Raw genomic sequence first — 20,064 nt, 5'->3', positions numbered from 1 at the left:
GTCTTAAGTCTACTCTTAAATGAGGTGACTGTCTGCCCCCCGAACTGAAAGTGGAAGCTGATTCCACAGAAGAGGAGCCCAATAACTGAAAGCTCTAGCCCCCAACCTACTTTTTAACACTCTGGGAACCACAAGTAACCCTGCATTCAGTGAGCGTAATGCTCTTGTGGGGTAATATGGCACTATAAGGTCCTTAAGATATGATGGTGCATCACCAGTTAAGGCTTTGTAGGTAAGGAGAAGGATTTTAAATATGATTCTCGATTGAAGTGAGATGAACAGACTGAAAACACATGATGATCAAATATGTTGACAAAGGTTTCCTTTAGGGACAATTTGCGGTGGAAAATAGGTAATACATTGGAATAAATCGCAATACTCAAAATATCGCAATTCTCAATGGTTTCGTGATAATATCCCAGTATTGCGATAATATTGTATCGGCAATTAAGTATCATGATAATATCGTATCGTGGGATCTCTGGTGATTCCCAGCCCTATAAACGGCGTGGTATCCGGACCTTTGCTGTGACTTCTTTAGGAGCGATCAGATTGAGACGGCGGCTGGCGGTGCCACGGTTACGCACTCTGTGGTCACACGTTACACCAGCATGCCGGTGGGCACGGTGGCCATCAGGGTAAAAACCCATGTAGATTCAAAGGGCTCCTTATAAGCTCCCCAAAACACGAGGATTCTTATGATCAGGTTATTGAATTGAAAGCATGGCTTTGAATATCTGTTTCCATAAAGTTTGCCAATAAATCTCTGTAAATCCTACAAAGTGGCCCTTAAATATAATGGCCAGGTGACCATTAGAACATGAAAACCGTTTTTGGTCACTGTAGTCCTGTGCCTTGAGTCTGCCTCACTCATAGCTCAGTCTCACTCATAGCCTCACTCATAGCTCAGTCTCACTCATAGCCTCACTCATAGCTCAGCCTCACTCATAGCTCAGCCTCACTCATAGCCTCACTCATAGCTCAGCCTCACTCATAGCTCAGCCTCACTCATAGCCTCACTCATAGCCCAGCCTCACTCATAGCTCAGCCTCACTCATAGCTCAGTCTCACTCATAGCCCAGCCTCACTCATAGCCCAGCCTCACTCATAGCTCAGCCTCACTCATAGCTCAGTCTCACTCATAGCCCAGCCTCACTCATAGCTCAGCCTCACTCATAGCTCAGCCTCACTCATAGCCTCACTCATAGCTCAGCCTCACTCATAGCTCAGCCTCACTCATAGCCTCACTCATTGCTCAGCCTCACTCATAGCTCAGCCTCACTCATAGCTCAGCCTCACTCATAGCTCAGCCTCACTCATAGCTCAGTCTCACTCATAGCCTCACTCATAGCTCAGCCTCACTCATAGCCTCACTCATAGCCTCACTCATAGCTCAGCCTCACTCATAGCCTCACTCATAGACTCACTCATAGCTCAGCCTCACTCATAGCTCAGTCTCACTCATAGCTCAGCCTTACTCATAGCCCAGCCTCAGTCATAGCCTCACTCATAGCTCAGCCTCACTCATAGCTCAGTCTCACTCATAGCTCAGCCTTACTCATAGCCCAGCCTCACTCATAGCCTCACTCATAGCCTCACTCATAGCCTCACTCATAGCCCAGCCTCACTCATAGCCTCACTCATAGCCTCACTCATAGCCTCACTCATAGCCTTACTCATAGCCCAGCCTCACTCATAGCCTCACTCATAGCCTCACTCATAGCCTCACTCATAGCCTCACTCATAGCCCAGCCTCACTCATAGCCCAGCCTCACTCATAGCTCAGCCTCACTCATAGCCTCACTCATAGCCTCACTCATAGCCTCACTCATAGCCTCACTCATAGCCCAGCCTCACTCATAGCTTCACTCATAGCCCAGCCTCACTCATAGCCTCACTCATAGCCCAGCCTCACTCATAGCTTCACTCATAGCCCAGCCTCACTCATAGCCTCACTCATAGCCTCACTCATAGCCTCACTCATAGCCCAGCCTCACTCATAGCCTCACTCATAGCCCAGCCTCACTCATAGCTTCACTCATAGCCCAGCCTCACTCATAGCCCAGCCTCACTCATAGCCCAGCCTCACTCATAGCCCAGCCTCACTCATAGCTTCACTCATAGCCCAGCCTCACTCATAGCCTCACTCATAGCTCAGCCTCACTCATAGCCTCACTCATAGCTCAGCCTCACTCATAGCCTCACTCATAGCCCAGCCTCACTCATAGCTTCACTCATAGCCCAGCCTCACTCATAGCCTCACTCATAGCTCAGCCTCACTCATAGCCTCACTCATAGCTCAGCCTCACTCATAGGCCAGTAGTCCTTGAAGTGAACTTCGAATGAGTTTGAACAGGTTACATGTTATGTCTCATCAGTTTGAACTCAAAACTGGCTGCTGGAAATACTCACTAGAGTTCCAACATTTAGATTAAAATAGTCCCCAACAAATGCACATCTGTATGTTATGTATAGATGGGCAGATTTCAGAGCAGCAGTCAGGCCGGCGAGGGAAGTCAGAGTATAAGTATGGAGTATTGTTTGCTGGAGGCCTTCTTTTTATTTTCATGTTCTTCAAACTTTCAAAGTGTTCTATTCTCTTTCAGTATTTTTACAAAATCTTGATTCAAAATGCATTCTCAAAATGTCTAAAGGAAACTTTCCTTGAACAATCCAGGCCACCATTGTGTCTCCATGCTGGACCATCATTTGTTGGACCGTCCCCTCCAGTTGAGATTAGCTAAATTAGCTGTGAAGAGCAATGACTCATGGGAGCATGCGTGTTTGGTGCAGATAATTGCAGGGCTGGTGTGCCACCGCCTGGCACCCAGCTTGGGATTGCAGGTGGGTTGGCGCGGGGAGAGCATATCGAACTGCACATCTGGCCCCTGCGGGGCTCCAAATCTTTCATTATACCCTTTTCAAAATGGACCCAAACACAGCGCTGCCAAAAACACTGTGCTGGAGCCTGTTCCTGCTACTTTGTTTAAAGCATGCTTTTTTTCCTTTTTTTAAAGAGTTGTTTCTTGTTTTAGGGCAGTGCAACTTTGGTACATTCTGACCAGAATGTATGTGATGTTAGTGTGAGTAGATTAAGGGCTAGAGATAAGGGGTAATCTCTTAAAGGCAGGGGAGGTTTATTTGGTTAATTTGATGACAGTAACCGACTGCCACCAGTAGTTTATTTCTTCTTCTCAGCGTTTTACAGAAGCGTGGAAGGGTGGAATGTGGAATGACGAGTGTATTTCGACCTTTTCGAGGAGTTTCCTATAGGAGCTAATTAGGTAGCACTCTGCAGCTGCTCTTCAGGCCGACAGTTCAGGGGAATGTTCCTCTGTATGGTCGGCAGTCTCTCAGAAAGCAGGCCATAATTCATCATTAGGATATCAGAGTCCAGGTGCAGATGAAAACTGATAGAGCCGGCAGCCAGGCAAGTCGGGGCACTCAAGGAGGAAAATCTTATCCCAGGGACAATTCCCAGGTCATGCCCGTGGTAATTGAAATAATTTTGCCCTCAGAGTTGTTTAATCACTGACAATCACACGTGTGAGGGAAGACAAAATTAAGGGAATGCACAAGTCTGATTATATCTGCCACCCTTAACTGTCTCCCCTCCCCCGTCTGCCACAGCTCACATCAGACCCTCAGATTCCTGCAGCCCCACCGTTCTGTTCCTTTTTCCCACTCGTGTCTAGATTTTCACGAGATGAAGCATTGATGGGCAAACCATGTCAACTATTAACTGCCTCTCTTGTGGACGGACTCCAAACACTAGCTTGTTTCAAGGTAGGGGCTCCAGCCAGGGCAGATCATCAAATGAACGTAGCGCAGTCCCATTATGAAAGCCTGTGTTGAGATGCAACGAGTCATTTGTCTGTTGTTAACCCTGAGCCTGTGATTATGCAGATTGCCATAGATTTTCCCTGGTTGCCTGGAAGTGAGATCCAGGGGTTGTTCTGCGCGTGGCAGGCGGACGAGGGAACGGCCGCGCATTACTGAACTTGCCACATTCATCATGTTGACTGATGGCACAGGGAGTCGGTCCCCGGGTCCCGGTGGTTAATGTAGTGGGTAATTAACTGTCATTTGCCTAGTAATAGGCCGATGATCAATGGTTTGTGAGGAAACAAATTCTAATCCGGCAGCTGATGAATGCATGCCGAGGCTGGAGCAATTGAAGTGGTGGGAGGGATGGAAGAGGTGGGGGCTGGAGGAGGAAGGAGTGTGTGTCTGTGCGCGTGTGTGTGTGTGTGTGTGTGTGCGCGTGTGTGTGTGTGGGGGGGGGGGGGGGGTCAGCAAAGGCGCCGCTGGAATTTCGAACGGCGACTGGAGGGACTCGTGCTATCAGTGCCCCCCCTCCCTGCTCTCAAAAAGGGATTAACCCCGCCAAAATAATTGCCCTTGATGGTACAAGATTACCGTCAGGTGAATGATGGAGGAGTTGATGGATCATCTGGACCATAGTTTGTTCAGTAGGCAGCGTTCAACAACTGGGTTGGTTCAACCAAATCCCACAAAAGCATATTTTCTCTCTTTTGTCTAGTTTCGGTTTTGTTTGTTCAGGTTTTCAGACATCGGTCTCTTAAGATTTCTGTCTCTATCTCAGTTGATCAAATGTTTGTTTCATGCTCACAGGAAACACTGGGTGAGTTTTTAATCACCTATTTCATCCGCCTCAACTTGCGAAATGTCATAATGTCATAAGTCCATTGAGTTCTCCAAATAGTTTTCCTCCATTGGGTTCTCTTCATTGTTTTTCACCGCTTGAGGCTCGATTGGCTTTCTTTTAATTACATCATCTTGTTGCGCCCTCTCTTCTACAATGATTAATGAGTTTCCCACTTGAGAATTGGAACCACCTACTGCTTAATTGCATAGCGGTTGCAGATGGAAATAGGTGTTCCTTTGGCATATTCCTTTGCGGATTTCCTCAAAGTTCTATTAAACTTGGCGATACATTTGGATGGAAACCTGACTATTGTCGCTCCTCACGGACTAATCCACTACACATTCATTGGGACTATTTCTTCACTACTCAACAATTAGAAATATATAATCACTTCACCATCAGACAGCTTGCCTTCGTACAGTATCTGTGGCTCCATGTATATTTTCCAGCATTATGCATTTTACTTCCTACACCCCAGTAGTTGGCCAGCCATTGTATTTGGGATTTAGCTTGAAGAAGCATTGGCATGACACCGGGCCCCCGCCCATTGCACACTCAGATTGGGTTTTGGGGTCCACTGGGCTAAAGCCTTGTGGAATAATTTAATTGGTGTCTGTTTTTGTCTCATCAAATAGGTACCACTGAGCCGTACCAGGCTGTAATGCACAGTGAATACCCTTTGACTGAAACAAGGTATTGGGCATCGACTGCCTCCATTTTCTTTCAAATTCAGATTTGAGCAAAGCATGAATTCATGTTGTATCCTCAACCTCTTTAAATATACATGCTGTCTTGTCAGCCATGGATATGAAGTGTATGTCAAGCCCACTACATATGTTATTCTGTTTTCTTTTTTTATTTATTTTTTAAGCAGACCCAGTTATAAGCCCTTTAGATATGGCAGACAGCTCTCCTGTTGTAATCCTGAGAGAAATGCATTCGAAATGTATATATTTATTACCAACTATAATATTATAATCCATTGCTGAAGGCACTGGAGTCCCAGGCACGAGGCCTCTAAACCGTCATCCTCTGATTGTGTTGGAGTCTGGGCCTTTGAATTCATTGCAACCAAACCACGCTTAATTTGCCTCCTCCCTTGAGAGCCATTAGCGTCTGTGGCATCAAACTGGCGGAGCGGCAAAAGACGAGTGGCAGGTACGCTCCATCCATCTTCCCTCCCACAGGGTGAGCCGGGCTTCCAGTGCACTGCCGGTTTGAGGAGCGTTTGCCACACAAGAGCCCAGCGAGCCGGCTGGCTCCATGCTGGCGCTGCCACAGATACATTTTGGGCAAATCTCTGAAGACGTTATCAGTCGCTTCACTTCTTTAGCTCAGCTTGTCGGAGGAACTAAAAAAGACTGAAGATTTGAGTGTATGTAATGCATGTATGTATTGTTCCCATAAGGCGGTGTTTAATCATTTACAGTAGTGGTGAGTAGAGAAGGTAGAGAATGAATTATGCAGCAGAAAAAAAAGTGGATGAGAAGCAGCCAGAAGTTTGGATGTTGGGTTTGGGAACCCTGGGGTTCTTTAAAGTTTTGTATTTCTTCATTTTTATTCGATTTGATCTTATTGACTGGGTATTTTAGATGGATTCCATTTCCTTAGTAAGAAAAATCAATGCGTCTATTGGCTGACAAAAATTCTCAGGAACAGAATTTAATTTTGTCATTGTCCAATAACCTCAACTTTAATGTTGGTGTCCACTCTGGAGTCAATAGCATTGCCCAATCCTACCTCTGTAGGATACTACCTCTGTAGGAATACTACCTCTGTAGGATACTACCTCTGTAGGAATACTACCTCTGTACGAATACTACCTCTGTAGGAATACTATCCATCTATCTATCTATCTATCTATCTATCTATCTATCTATCTATCTATCTATCTATCTATCTATCTATCTATCTGTCCATCCATCCATTGCAGAAACACACACAAACACTGGTTGTTCACAGATAAAGGATCTTCAGCAGTATTTCTCAGAGCATAGTAGTGTGACGGTCCTTTTCAGCCGCGCAGGCCACCTTAAATTTGCAAGAGATGAGACAAAAGCGAGGACAGACACGGCGAACAGTGAAACAGAAGACTGTTTTGATTCAAGCTGGCAGGCAAAAAGCTTAAAACATCACTTTTTTACACAAATACCTTCCATCATTTATAATACAGAGCCTTGAGTGCATGCTATCTGGAAATGACTCAGATTACTGGAAGACAAGGACACAGTGAGAGGCGGCTGCATTGTGACTCTTTGAGTCGTACGATGCCATACAAAGTGCTGCTGTTTTGCTCAAACACTCTTGCTCATTATCTTGCACTAAATCTATCATTTCTTCTTCTTTTTTAAAGTTTTTTTTTAGATCAATTACTCGGCTTTGTAAGGAGAGAAACAGATGAAATATCTATTTCATGTGAAGGCCTTCCGGCAATGCACATTTGTGCAGAAAGGAGAAAGGACAAGAGATACCACAAATGTGTCTAAATTTAGATTGCTCAAAGGAAAAGGCATAATTCTTTTAATTAAGTCAGCACTAATCCATCGAATTGGCCCTCTTTGTGTTCTCCCACCTACCATGTTACAAGAGATATCCTTCATTGTCTCAAGGTGTGTTGACAGTGGCTCTTAATTCTGTAGATATTCATGAGGGCACAATCTATCTGCTTCCTTTGCCTCAGGGAAACATACTTTCTGAAGGTTAATAAACAACCCTGCATATCCCGAGCCCTGAGATCATTTATCAGATTGCGATCTCTTACAGACTCTGAGAGTGGCATGCCGTTTTATCATTTTAACAACGACGGCTAAAAGTGCCTGAAGAAGTCTGCCTAATAGGTTATTTTGTTATATGATTTCGTTATCAGATTTATTTTCCCTTGCTAGTCTGGTCTAGGTCGCTGTGTAGTAACAGCCCTGAATCCCTAATGAATACTCACATTAATGTCCCCGGAGCAGGAGGAGAAATAATAGGGTCCTCCCTGGGCAGCAGGGCTAGCAGGGCCCATCTATTCTACAAGCTGTTCTCTACTGGGTCCAACCTATTTTGGTGGCGGATGCAGACCCTCTCTGTCTCAGCAGCTCATGTTAGTGTGTTTACTGCCATCTCCTTGACAGCTGTCACTCTGCTTGTCAGAGGCAGCGAGAAGCAGCTCAAGCTGTCGGGCTCTTGTGATTCTGTTCCCAGCATTTCCGGTTCTAATGGGATGCGGTACACAGTGGGGGGCGGAGTCAGGGGCACAGATAATGGACTGGTTTCGTCCATTGGGGCAATGATGTTTAACTGTTGATCCCATTTTATTTTATGAAAACTGGAATCTCATGTCTTGATAATTACCTCCGCCAAAGAGTTCATGTTTATCTCCAGAATTAAGGAAAAGCTACCGGCCCTCTTCACATGAAACCTGGTGGAAGGACTTACATGGACCATGGAAGAGCCCATTACATTACACTGTTTTTACCATTGTGAGATAGGACATAGGGCCTTGGTGGAAGTCGGCTCTCTTCGAGTGCCCTTCTACTTTTCATTGGTTTTATTTAAAACTAATGGTCTGACAAATCCCATTACAGCTTTTAGTTTTAAGCTTTTATCAGAGCACGTATGACGGCAGTGAGCTTTCATATTAAATGGCTTATCATGCCATCAACAGTCCGATCTGGAGAAGATCCATAAGACCCACACCTACATAGCAAGTCAAACTAGAAGGGCAGACCTCCACCAAGGCTGTTCCATGAGTAAAACATAATGTGTGTATCCACCCCATGATTTGGATCGGCTTCTGACTGTAATGGGTTTTCCCTTGGCCCATGCTGCAGCCGTTAACCAGGTTTCATGAAAACAGGGCCAGTAGTTTGTCCACGAAGCAAAGAAACCGGACCGATGAATATGAAAATAAGAAGTCAAATAAAGTCGCCTCCCAGACTTCCTGCTGTGTCCTGAGGTTTTGGGGGATGACTAACATCCGGTCTTCTTTGTGTCTTCGTGCTACCGCAGGTTGTTTGGCGTTACGGGGAACTGCGCCGCCTGCAGCAAGCTCATCCCAGCCTTCGAGATGGTCATGAGGGCCAAAGAGAACGTCTACCACCTGGACTGCTTCGCGTGCCAGCTCTGCAATCAGAGGTGAGTGATTGGACCGCCGCCCTGCTCCTCCCCCGTACCTGCGTCAGGACAGACAGACAGACGGACGGTCAGGGAAGAGAGTCTGCAACGCGGGGAATCTCAAGTGCTGCTGAAAGTTGAAAGAAAGATCCCACATTGTAGATTCATCACTCTAACCAGTGGCTGAGAAGACACAACCTGGGCCTCGGGGACACCTGCTGAAGCTGTGCAGTGATTACATCTACACTGCTGCTGTACGCTGTCCGCCTGGAGCGACAAGTGCACTTACATGTCCGTACATATGCTCCACATCAGTCTTCATTACCGGGCTCCTCCTGCATCCTGCAGACAGGATGTGGCCACAGATGTTAGGACACAGCAGAGGAGAGGGAGCTGGTTGGAGGCATTGAACTCCTGGTTTAATAAAAGCTAGTGTTACTTACTGAGCCTCTCTGGTACCCTTACAATGGGTTTCATATGTTCATTGGTACAATGTGTTACAATCCAATACAACAGCCATAACATGTCCCACCTCCATCCTATAATATTCACTATCTGAGTTCATAGTTATTGGTTGTGCTTTTGTCCACCCTCATTTACATGGAGGGAGTATTAGAAACATTCAAACACAAGTTTCACAGTGACTCAAAATCATTGTGTTTATTTGGTGTTTTCCTCCTAAATGTCCTAATTAAGGGGTGGAGCACTCACACCAGCACAGGACTTTCCCTCAGCAGACACCTGTTCTTTCCTAGATCTAACAGTAGTTTCGGCGCCCTGTGGGAGTCTATATTTGAAAAGATGTTTGCATGTAACGAGTGGAAAATACCCGGCTGTCCCTGACACCCAGAGCCCTGTCTCGAGTACCGAGAGCGCCATCGGTTGCAGCATCGGGCCACCGATATCTGACGAATTGGAGAATGAGAAAACAAATGCTAGTAGTTGCACACATGAACGGTGGAATAATTGGTTGTTTGAAGAACACACTGCTGTTCCCCTGAAATGCTTTCACACACACAAACTCTTTGCTGAAAGCATTCTGAAGCCAGAAATTCTTCTCAGCCAACGCAGAGCATTCCTCTGCATAGTTCTGGGCACCTTGCAGGAACATTGTGCAAACAGGAGAGCCTCAAAGAATTCATGCTGCTGGTGGAACGCTGATGGAAAATCTTCTTGGAGCTAATGAACAAACCAGAATATTCTCGAAGGTTCTTTGAAGGTTACGCATCAACAACACAAACAGAAAACCTCGGGGACGCCAGGAAGGTTACGAGTTGACCGGTCCTGTTTCTCTCATCTCTGTTCCCAAACTTGGCTTTGTTGCTGACGGATAGACACAAGCACACACACACACACACACACACACACACACACGAGCCAGACACCGTGCGCATGCTAAAGGGAAAGCACCGTGTTACGCACAATTAGCAGCGGGTTATTGTCTTGCCAGCTCAGCCGGCTGCACCAGACAGCCTCCCCTAATGGAAGAAGTCAGCTAATCTTCATCAGCTCTGCTCCCCACATTAAAACCCATTAAAGCGCGAGCAAATCTTTCTTTTTACATTAGGCCAGTTGATGAACTGTTGAATAAAATCGACGTCAGTGTGTTTCACACGGCCCGCTGTGGCCTCCGAGCAGCGCTCAGATGCCCATCACTGTTTCACCGGCCCGGCCAAGATTTATGGCGTGGCTCCGGCTTTAATTGAAGCTGTTCCTCAGCTCTGACTTTTTGTTTTCCATTTTGTTTCTCTGTATTGGGGGAGAAACACATGTGCAGGAAAATTAATTTAAAGGATTGATCTGTTTGCATTGAGTTCATAATTTCACATCCAAGAGACAAGATCTTTCAATGGGAGTGTAAACTTACAAATATATAAAGCTCTGATGCACAAATGACTTGTGTTACCTTCCGTCTGCTACATGAGCCTACAGGCTTATTTCATCTTTAAGATTATGAATATTTTAAATACAAAACTACCTCTCGTTCCTCTGGCCGGTGGTGCTCTTTATCAATCTAGATATTCGGTGTGAGCTGCAGAGGGTTTGAGATGTCTTCTGAGAGAAGCTCCAATATACTGGAAGGAGTTTGCACTCTGCTGAAAGCACCACGAAATACAATTGAGAAAAATCAACAGAAAGCATGAGCCGGTTGCTCAGTATAATCCACAGAGCTTTGAGAGGAACTATTTCCTTCTATCAAACTACACCATCAACACGTGTCTTACCGCTCGTTACAAGCAGAGTCTTTTTTAAATAAACCTTCATATTTGAAGGAAACAACTTGGTTGGGTTAAGGGAAATACCTTCTTTTTTTTAAAATACATAAATTACGTTACAAATAAATCCCCGTTGACCTCTTGTCTCGTGGTCTCGTGGGTTTGACCCGTCCACTCCCAGCAGCCCCGGCGGTTCTTGAAGTCTGGTTCATGATTACATGGATGACATCTTGGATCACAGCCCATTATGAGAAGACCAGCCCGACTCGCTGTATGACCGTCAGATTAATATCAATATTTTAAGCCCAGTGCCATCTACTTACATCATTATGGAGAGAAGGCAGACATCTCTTTAACCGGTATCTCAAACCCTCTGCATCTCCGACCAAAACAATCCAGAATGATGAATAGCAGATGAGAGGAGAAACGTGTCTTTTGATTTGGGGGAACTTCCCCTTTAATGCGATGACCGCAACATCACTAAATAAGTCTAACATGAGCGAGTTTCTCAACATTTATATCCAGATAAATAGAATGACCTTTTTCAAATGTTCCCAGCCTCAGCCTGAGATCTATCAGGAGATCTCACTTAAGATTTCCTGAATAGTTTCTCAGCGTCTCGTTGCCTGGAAATGGGCTTCTGGTCTTTGTCTGGCATACCGATCTGCCGCCTTGTTCATCCACACCCGCTCCGTCCCCTCTGGTTTCCCAGCCTCAAACAAACATGAAAGCCCCCTCCCCCAACGAGCCCTTCAATAAAGCAATCTAATCCATCTCACAAATGGCCCAGAGATTTCTCTGCGGAACATCATCAGAAAATGTGAAATCTGATAAACAGAGCAGGCGATCCCGAGGTCAGCTGGGGTCACGGCGTGTAATTATCCGTCGCTCCTGCGGGTCAGCCGTGTTGCTGTTTGAAGGTTGGATCGCTACAATTAAGTATGAACCCCCCCCTCACACACACACACACACACACACACACAATAATACTCACTCATGCATCTATCATGCTGTCCGTTACTTTGTAGGTACCCCCACCTCCTCCCCCACTGGATCCCACAGTGATTATTCTGATTTCATCACAGGCTCTGCAGGACTCCATTGGTCCTCACTAAGCTATCGGGCCCTCGCTTAAGTTGAAGGCCAGTTCATGCCAGACAGAAAGGCCGGCCCGGTGGCTGAGTGTGGACTTGTCACGGCGATCATGACCCGCAACCGCTTCCTTCTTCTTTGTCATCATTGCCATCAAATTGGCAGCAACCTCTTGCTTGCCACGAAAGAAGCATTGAGAGCTGAACCTGCTTCAGGAATAAGATGAATGGAAAAGCCTCACCAGTTATCTTACTGGTGTATCTGCCAAAGAGCAAAAGTCCACCCCCACCCCTCTTCGGTCCATGTACGACTTTGAAATGGTTTCACGCTGAGGGGAGTGAATAGCTCTTGTCCCTGGTCTATCAGTGGAAATATAGGATCCTCCATTGGCTCTGATTGCTCATGTCTGCACCCAATGTGGCCTCACTCTGGTAAACTGGACATAAATCTAGAGGCGTGACCTTCCCACCAGCCAGACCAGTTATTTTTTTTTCCTACCTGAGCTGGCAGAAGTGAAGCACCACCGTGGTTTGGGAGCCAAAGGGACAGCGGGGCTAGTTCTGAAAGGAGAAGGGTCTGTCGGCGAGGGTGGGGGTGTTGGGAATAAGGACCGAGATATGAGACTCCATCCAGCAAGCAGTTAGACACAGATCAGCCCTGGGGGACAGCTAATCGATGGGGCTGTCGTCCAGCCTCATCATCTAGCCAGTGCCTGCCCAATTTCCCCCTGATGAGCTGGAGGCCACAGTCTAGGGAGGCTGAGGGAAGGTTAGAGTAAAGGGGAGCGGGATGGTGACAGTGCAGGGAAGGTCACTGCTGATAAGGGAGGATGCTCCACACTGGAGCCCTGCAAGGAGAGACTGACACCAATTGGGTTCAGCACAGCTAAGCTCAGCCACTGGTGCCTTGTATGTCACGAGTTAGGCTTGTTAGACAGGGGCCTAATAGCCAATAAGGGACACAGTTGTCACTTTGTGTATGATTGGTGTTGAGAACTCGGAGACTGTGCAGCCAGCCTACTAGAGAACACAATTTCCCCGCCTAATCCTGCACAGTGTCAAGTAAAAATGACACATTTCTTTACAAATAAATGTCAGTTTCACTCAGCTCATGGAGATGATAGCAAAGTGTTTCCACCATTACCCAGTACAGATATGTTGAGCTTTCTGAAGACCCTAACTGTGTCAGCATCAGAGCTCACACCCTCAAGGTCTCGTCATAACGGGGTACTCGGTGCAGGTTTTAGGGGCGGTCCTTTCCAGAGGAGGGCGAGTGCATTTGGAAGAGCCTTTATGATTCATGCAAATGCGAGGCAGCATTTAAAATACTGGCACCAGAAAGAGTTACAGGGATTCATGCCTCCTGGTTGGGCCGCTGTGATTCATCGATATAAACCACTTCATCAATAACAGAATGACGTTGGTTTACATGTACTGGATGTTGATTTAGAGTCCAGTGAAAAGGAACAAAATAATAATAAATAAATAAAAACCCACGATCCTCCAAACGATCCTCGACGTAGATCATCAACACGAGGAGATGTGTGTTAGGCACGTAAAATGAATTATCTAAATGTTTGTTAAAAGTAAAAACATGTCTGCACCTCTGCTGCTATGCAAACGTAGTGTTCAGCATTCGTCATCTAAAGTCGTCCATTTTATATTTTCTGTTTATTTTACACCCATGTATGAGGGACAAAATGGTTTTAGCCCCCTAGTTTTTATCACGAGAGTCTGTAGTTCATAAGGAACTTATGAGTGTTGAGGAGAGGACGAGGATGATTAAATACAATATTTAAATATTAATCAGGAGCATTTTGATATGTATTTCAGGGAAATTAATTGTTATATTAATTATATAAAATGTATTGCACATTTAAAAAATAACTTTGAATGAATCAATAAAAAATAAGTCTAGGCTCATCTTCAACTGGACGGTGCAACACTCTGATGTGATGGCTTCCTCCATGTGTGGCCACATTGTTTGATTAACAATTGATTTTTGGGGGTCGGGGGGTACAGTCACCAGACAGCTGAGCCTCATGGACTGAGTCAGAATGAGGGGGAAAACAGTGTTTTTAGCACAGAAACTTCAGTTCTGGACATTTCTATACAGACAAACACGCGTCGTCCTCCTGCAATGACTCTCCATCACACTCCTCATCTTCAGCATGTGTGACTCTGCCAGAGAAGATTCACAACATGCTGTTACAATTAGGAATGAGTGTCAACGGGCCAAGTGTTTCTGAACCTGTATGCATCCCAACAGTAATTAGATTTGGTGCAGTTGAGACTATTTTCTCTCTTTGACAATCTCTCTGTTTCTTCATTTGAGTGGAAAGTGAATACTCTAGTTAACACAGGCCTCCGAGGCAAATCGCTGGCATCGCAATACATCTTTTAAGTGTGTGCCTGTGCAAGCCATTCTTTCTCTTCCTCCTACAACAAGAGGTCTCTAAAGACTCATTAGTCACAGTCACCTCCAAGTAGAGGAAGGAGGGAAGTGAAGGCAGAGCAGGGACAGAGAGGCTGCCTGACTGTAAAGATAAAACCATGATATGATTGTGTAGATACTAACAGATGTGGTGTTCAGGGGACCTTTAATGAAGGATGAGCTGTAGCTGTTCTTGCAGTTACACGTGGTATAAGAACATATGGGCGGCAAAATAAAGGAAAAACCTGAACCTGAGTAAATAAGTACAAGATCATGAAAGCAGATGCTTCCACAGGGGCTCACTGATGGGTTTGAAAAGGAATTAAACCAAATGCCATATGTCTGTACGTCAACAGATCTCAAACCTACCTGAACAGCAGTTTCAGAGGAAGTAGTTCCTACGTATATATGTAAAGGGAAGTGTATATCCATGTTTCTAGTGAACACACTGAGGAGGAGTGGAAGGCTGCAGGCCGGGCTGAGGCGTGTCACACTTGTTAGTAACAATGCCCACGTTAAAGCCCTCCCACGGGACAGAAACCACTCACATCTGGGTCATGTCCTCTGTGGAAAACGTCCCAACCAGAATTCATACCAATGCAAATGACTCGCGGGTATTTATCGGCCCCGGGTCCGATCTGCAGGGATGGAGACACAACACCATGGTGGACACGCTAATGTCCGCCCCCTTTTGATTATATCACAAAGAACATCAGAGAGAATTTATGAACGTACAAAACTGCCGTACAAAATGTATAAAACATACAATCAATATGCTCTTCTCAGACTCCATTGGCAGTGACACATCCGAACACTTCAAACCCAACAGAAACTAAATAAAAGGTTAGTCTGGTTGGTAGAAACAAAGCCGTAATTCACAGTTAGACGTTATACCTTCTGCTCCATTGACAAAACAACAGCAGAAAATTCAACAAAAGCACCTGGATTAGTCTTTCCACTGTTTCATGAGCAGACAGAGTTTGTATTCTGTGCTTGTTTGCTTACTTCCATGATATTACGGACATTTACATTCATAAAACCATAAAACAGATATAAAACAAGACAATAAGACCACAACTTTTACATTTAAATACATTTAAAGGTGTCTGATCATTTGATTTCTGAAAGAGATGTCTCTTTCTGTTTAAATATTTAGCGTGATGTTATGTTTGGTGTGTTGGTGTCACTGTACACTGAGAGCGGGCGACAGGTGAAAGAGGCTGAATCCGGCTTCATTGCAGGTTTTAGGGCTCATGCGGCTGAAGCTGATGCAGTAAAATCCTTTCATCATTTATTATATCAGCGCTGAGCACCAATAACTAGCTGATAATCCATTTTTTACTGAAAGTCCAGTCACACCAAACAATATGCCAGCATAGAGAGCTGTATAAAAGATGCAATTGTTTTTAAGAAAGTGGAAATACTAGGGCAACACAAGGTCCTTTATTAGACACGGCTGTCTTGGGCCCATGTAATATCCTCATCATAATTGGTGCACAGATGTCATATATGCTGTTGACATTTCACCGAGCAGAAACAATTTGGCCGTGTGAAATAAGTGGAGGGCCGGGATAATGCTGCGAGGGCTGGGGGAGAGAGAGCACAGCGAGTGGAGGGAGAGTCGTAATAGGAAGATCAAGTCGGAGTGGGCGGGGCCTCAGTAAAGACAGTCACTAATAGATTGTGAGGAGAGAATGTGTCATTTTAACAGGACGTTTTTATTAGAGTGGATGAAACACACCTCTGCCTCTTCATCCTGATGTCAGACGACACCCGTGCTCGGTTTGGTAGTAAAGCATCCCGGCCTCAACCACACGCTACATGTGTACAAGTGTATTCAGAATAAAGTTTCCTCTGCTAAAAAAGGTGGCTCATGTTGAGCCTAAACAGGAACGGCTTCTAAATGAGTCGAGGCTAAAGTTAACGTTAGCCGGAGATAATCACTTGTTTAGCTGTGAATGTATTTGAAAGATTTGGGAACTTCTTCTTTTTTTATCACATATGATCAGAAAGAAGCGATATCAATAAGCAGAAGCAGTATCAATAAGAGTACTAGTGTCGATGAAATCCTAACGATTCCATCCTTGAATTTGAGTTGCTGCAGCTTTGTGGATCATCTTATACTCCAGGAAAGAACTCCAATCTACACCTAACGCCGTGTTCAGACCGGACGCGACGCGAATTTGCGGCGAGTAGAAAGAGGGCGTTCACACCAAACACGAATTTGCGGCGCGACCAAAGGGGCGTGGCTTAGCTCTGTTGCTTGCCTCTGTGAGAGACAAGCGACGAAGCTTTCATTTCCGCTATCGACCATGGAATAAATAACCACTAGTTCTGCTTTATACTTGTTGTGGAAGTCCCAAACATGTGGGAACATGAAACGCCCTCGTGTTCGGGTTCATAACATCATCCGTAGCCGCACACAGCTCGGTGAATTTCACCGACTCCTCCAGGAACTGCGTCTCGCGTATCTCCGTAAAACGATACCGATTATGCCATCCACCATGGAAATAACCACCAGTTCTGCTTTATACTTGTTGTGTAAACTCCACATATGTCGGAACATCAAACTCCATGGTGTCTGGGTTCATAATATTATCCGTAGTCCCACAACAGCGTCCTTCGCTTTGTTCGCCCCAGGTCAAACGTTCTGTTCGCGCCACCTCCAACGCGTCTATCTCGCCGCAAATTCGCAAATTCGCGCCGCAGCGCGTCTGTGGATTGACTTAACATGTAAACTGGTCGTGCCGCAAATTCGCGTCGCGTCCGGTGTGAACACGGCATTATGAACGTCTTGCTCCTCAGAAGGAGTCCACAAGGCCTCTTGATTCCTCTCCTGCAGTGCTGTGATTCCCCTATACTACTGAGTCCCCTATACACACTGAGTCCCCTATACTACTGAGTCCCCTATACACACTGAGTCCCTTATACACACTGAGTCCCCTATACTACTGAGTCCCCTATACACACTGAGTCCCCTATACTACTGAGTCCCTTATACACACTGAATCCCCTATACTACTGAGTCCCCTATACTACTGAGTCCCCTATATTACTGAGTCCCCTATACTACTGAGTCCCCTTTATTACTGAGTCCCCTATACTACTGAGTCCCCTATACTACTGAGTCCCTTATACACACTGAGTCCCCTATACTACTGAGTCCCCTATACTACTGAGTCCCCTATACTACTGAGTCCCCTATACGTACTGAGTCCCCTATACTATTGAGTCCCCTATACTACTGAGTCCCCTATACGTACTGAGTCCCCTATATTACTGAGTCCCCTATACTACTGAGTCCCCTATACGTACTGAGTCCCCTATACTACTGAGTCCCTTATACACACTGAGTCCCCTATACTACTGAGTCCCCTATACTACTGAGTCCCCTATACGTACTGAGTCCCCTATACTACTGAGTCCCCTATACTACTGAGTCCCCTATACGCACTGAGTCCCCTATACTACTGAGTCCCCTATTCGGACTGAGTCCCCTATACGTACTGAGTCCCCTATACGCACTGAGTCCCCTTTACTACTGAGTCCCCTATACTACTGAGTCCCCTATATGCACTGAGTTCCCTATACGCACTGAGTCCCCTATACTACTGAGTCCCCTATACGTACTGAGTCCCCTATACGCACTGAGTCCCCTTTACTACTGAGTCCCCTATACTACTGAGTCCCCTATATGCACTGAGTTCCCTATACGCACTGAGTCCCCTATACTACTGAGTCCCCTATACTACTGAGTCTCCTACACGTACTGAGTCTCCTCCTACTGAGTCTTTTGGAATTCTCTCACACACTTTGTGGTACCCGGTGTGTTTGGATCCTGTTAATTGGTCCCGAATGGATGCAAGTAATCCTGCTCTCGCTCTGCCTGCAGCCCTGAATACATGCTGCCAACGAGCCGTGCTCGGCAGGTACCGAGCTGTGTGTTCAGCTCCCAGCACTGAACTCGGCAGTCTCTACACCCAAGGAAGTCAAACGGGGCCGAGGCTCCCTGTCCCCCTCCACGGTAAACACTGGCACCGCTGCTTGCCGACCTTGTCTAACCTGCACAGTGAGGGAGATAAGCAGCCCTCAGGACAATACAGGGAGAGTTACTGCTCTTACGCGTTCAACATAATCTCCACTTGGCACTGTGCTGAAAGGTCAAGCGTAACTGTACAAACCCCCCCCCCCCCAGCTGGAGCGGAACGGGCCGCTGCTGAGGTCGGTGGGGGTTTCTGTAAGAGCTGCAGGTGGAAAGGAGGAAAGGAACCCCGGCTTGGAACAGAGATAATCCTACCGCCCTCCCCCCTGTAATTGAGTTGACTGTTTCCTAGAGGAGAACCTTGCCTGCACACGGTTCAGCTGAAGGGGGGCGGGGTTGTGCACAATAGTCAGGAAGCTAGCAGCTGGCTATGCCTGCTAGCCTACAGCTCCGTGCTAATGATGAGAGTCTTGCTTTGATGCTTATGTAAACTGTAACCCCCCCTCTGTCTCTTGTGTTGTGCAGGTTTTGTGTGGGAGACAAGTTTTTCCTGAAGAACAACATGATCCTGTGCCAGACAGACTACGAGGAGGGGCTGATGAAGGAGGGCTACGCTCCCCAGGTCCGCTGACCCTCGTAGGCCAACGAGGAGGAGGAGGAGCAGGAGGAGGAGCTGGAGGAGGAGTTGGAGGAGGAGGAGGAGGAGGAGGAGTGGGAACAAGAGAGAGACCTGAAGGAGAGCTTGCAATCGCACAACAAACAGCACTATCGCCTGCTGTGCAGCTCCTGGCCCCCACATGTACATAACTAAGCACGCCTCCCGGGAGGGGAGGGACTCTGCTGTACAGAATCGCCATAGAGACGCCCCGCGGGGCGGGAGAGGCCGGGCAGCCCGCCACCAACTGAACTAAGTGTGAAAAAAATGAATAATTGTTTGGCCATTTCTCTGTTTGTGATGGATGCCGCCTCTTTCCTCCGAGCCATTTGTACCCAGCGGCTGATCCCGGCTGTTGGAAAGCAAAACCCAGATATTTTAACCCTCCCATGAGCAGTCTTGTCTCTTCTTATCTGACAAGGACAGACAACTTCTACTTGAATCTAAAATACACAGAGGTATTGTCAATCAATGTCATGTGGAGGTAACACCCTTTTTACTGTATGATATCAGATTTAAACACAGTGAATGTAAACGAAAGAGCGGCAAAACTAACGCTGATGACTAATGTGTTGCTGTGTGTGTGTGTGTGTGTGTGTGTGTGTGTGTGTGTGTGTGTGTGTGTGTGTGTGTGTGTGTTGAGGACTTCTACGTCTCGCAGTCTTGCAAGGCTCGGTCTGGTCCATATCGTCAATGCAGAACCTTAAGATTCCAAAATGTATCGAAAGTATCAAGTAGTCTTCACACAGCTGTGTTGGTGAAAAGATCTTTCTGTGACATAATCAGTGCGTTTCTCTGGATGGATGGAACAGTCACTACATACATACTGTATATTTGAGACCTTTGTGTCAGAAGACAATGACTCTTAAAGACTAGAAGCACATACGTTTTTGGGAGCACAACATGAACAACGTAACGT

General features: G+C 46.1%; 1 protein-coding gene across 1 annotated transcript in view; it reads left to right on the top strand.

The window, feature by feature from the left end:
- The window catches only part of lmo3 (LIM domain only 3), a gene marked incomplete at both ends in the record, with an annotated part of 42,352 nt that extends 23,231 nt beyond the window's left edge, over window positions 1-19,121 (top strand). The window contains 2 exons of the mRNA XM_079236266.1: window positions 8,663-8,788; window positions 19,016-19,121. Of these exons, the coding sequence (XP_079092392.1) occupies window positions 8,663-8,788; window positions 19,016-19,121 (232 nt within the window). The remainder of the gene's footprint in view (window positions 1-8,662; window positions 8,789-19,015) is intronic.
- Between the last annotated feature and the right edge of the window lie 943 nt (window positions 19,122-20,064).

Source organism: Taurulus bubalis (assembly GCF_910589615.1).
Source record: "Taurulus bubalis genome assembly, chromosome: 20".
Lineage (NCBI taxonomy): Eukaryota > Metazoa > Chordata > Actinopteri > Perciformes > Cottidae > Taurulus > Taurulus bubalis.
The sequence above is the reverse complement of the archived record's forward strand: the minus strand, read 5'-3'. Positions and strand labels throughout refer to the sequence as shown.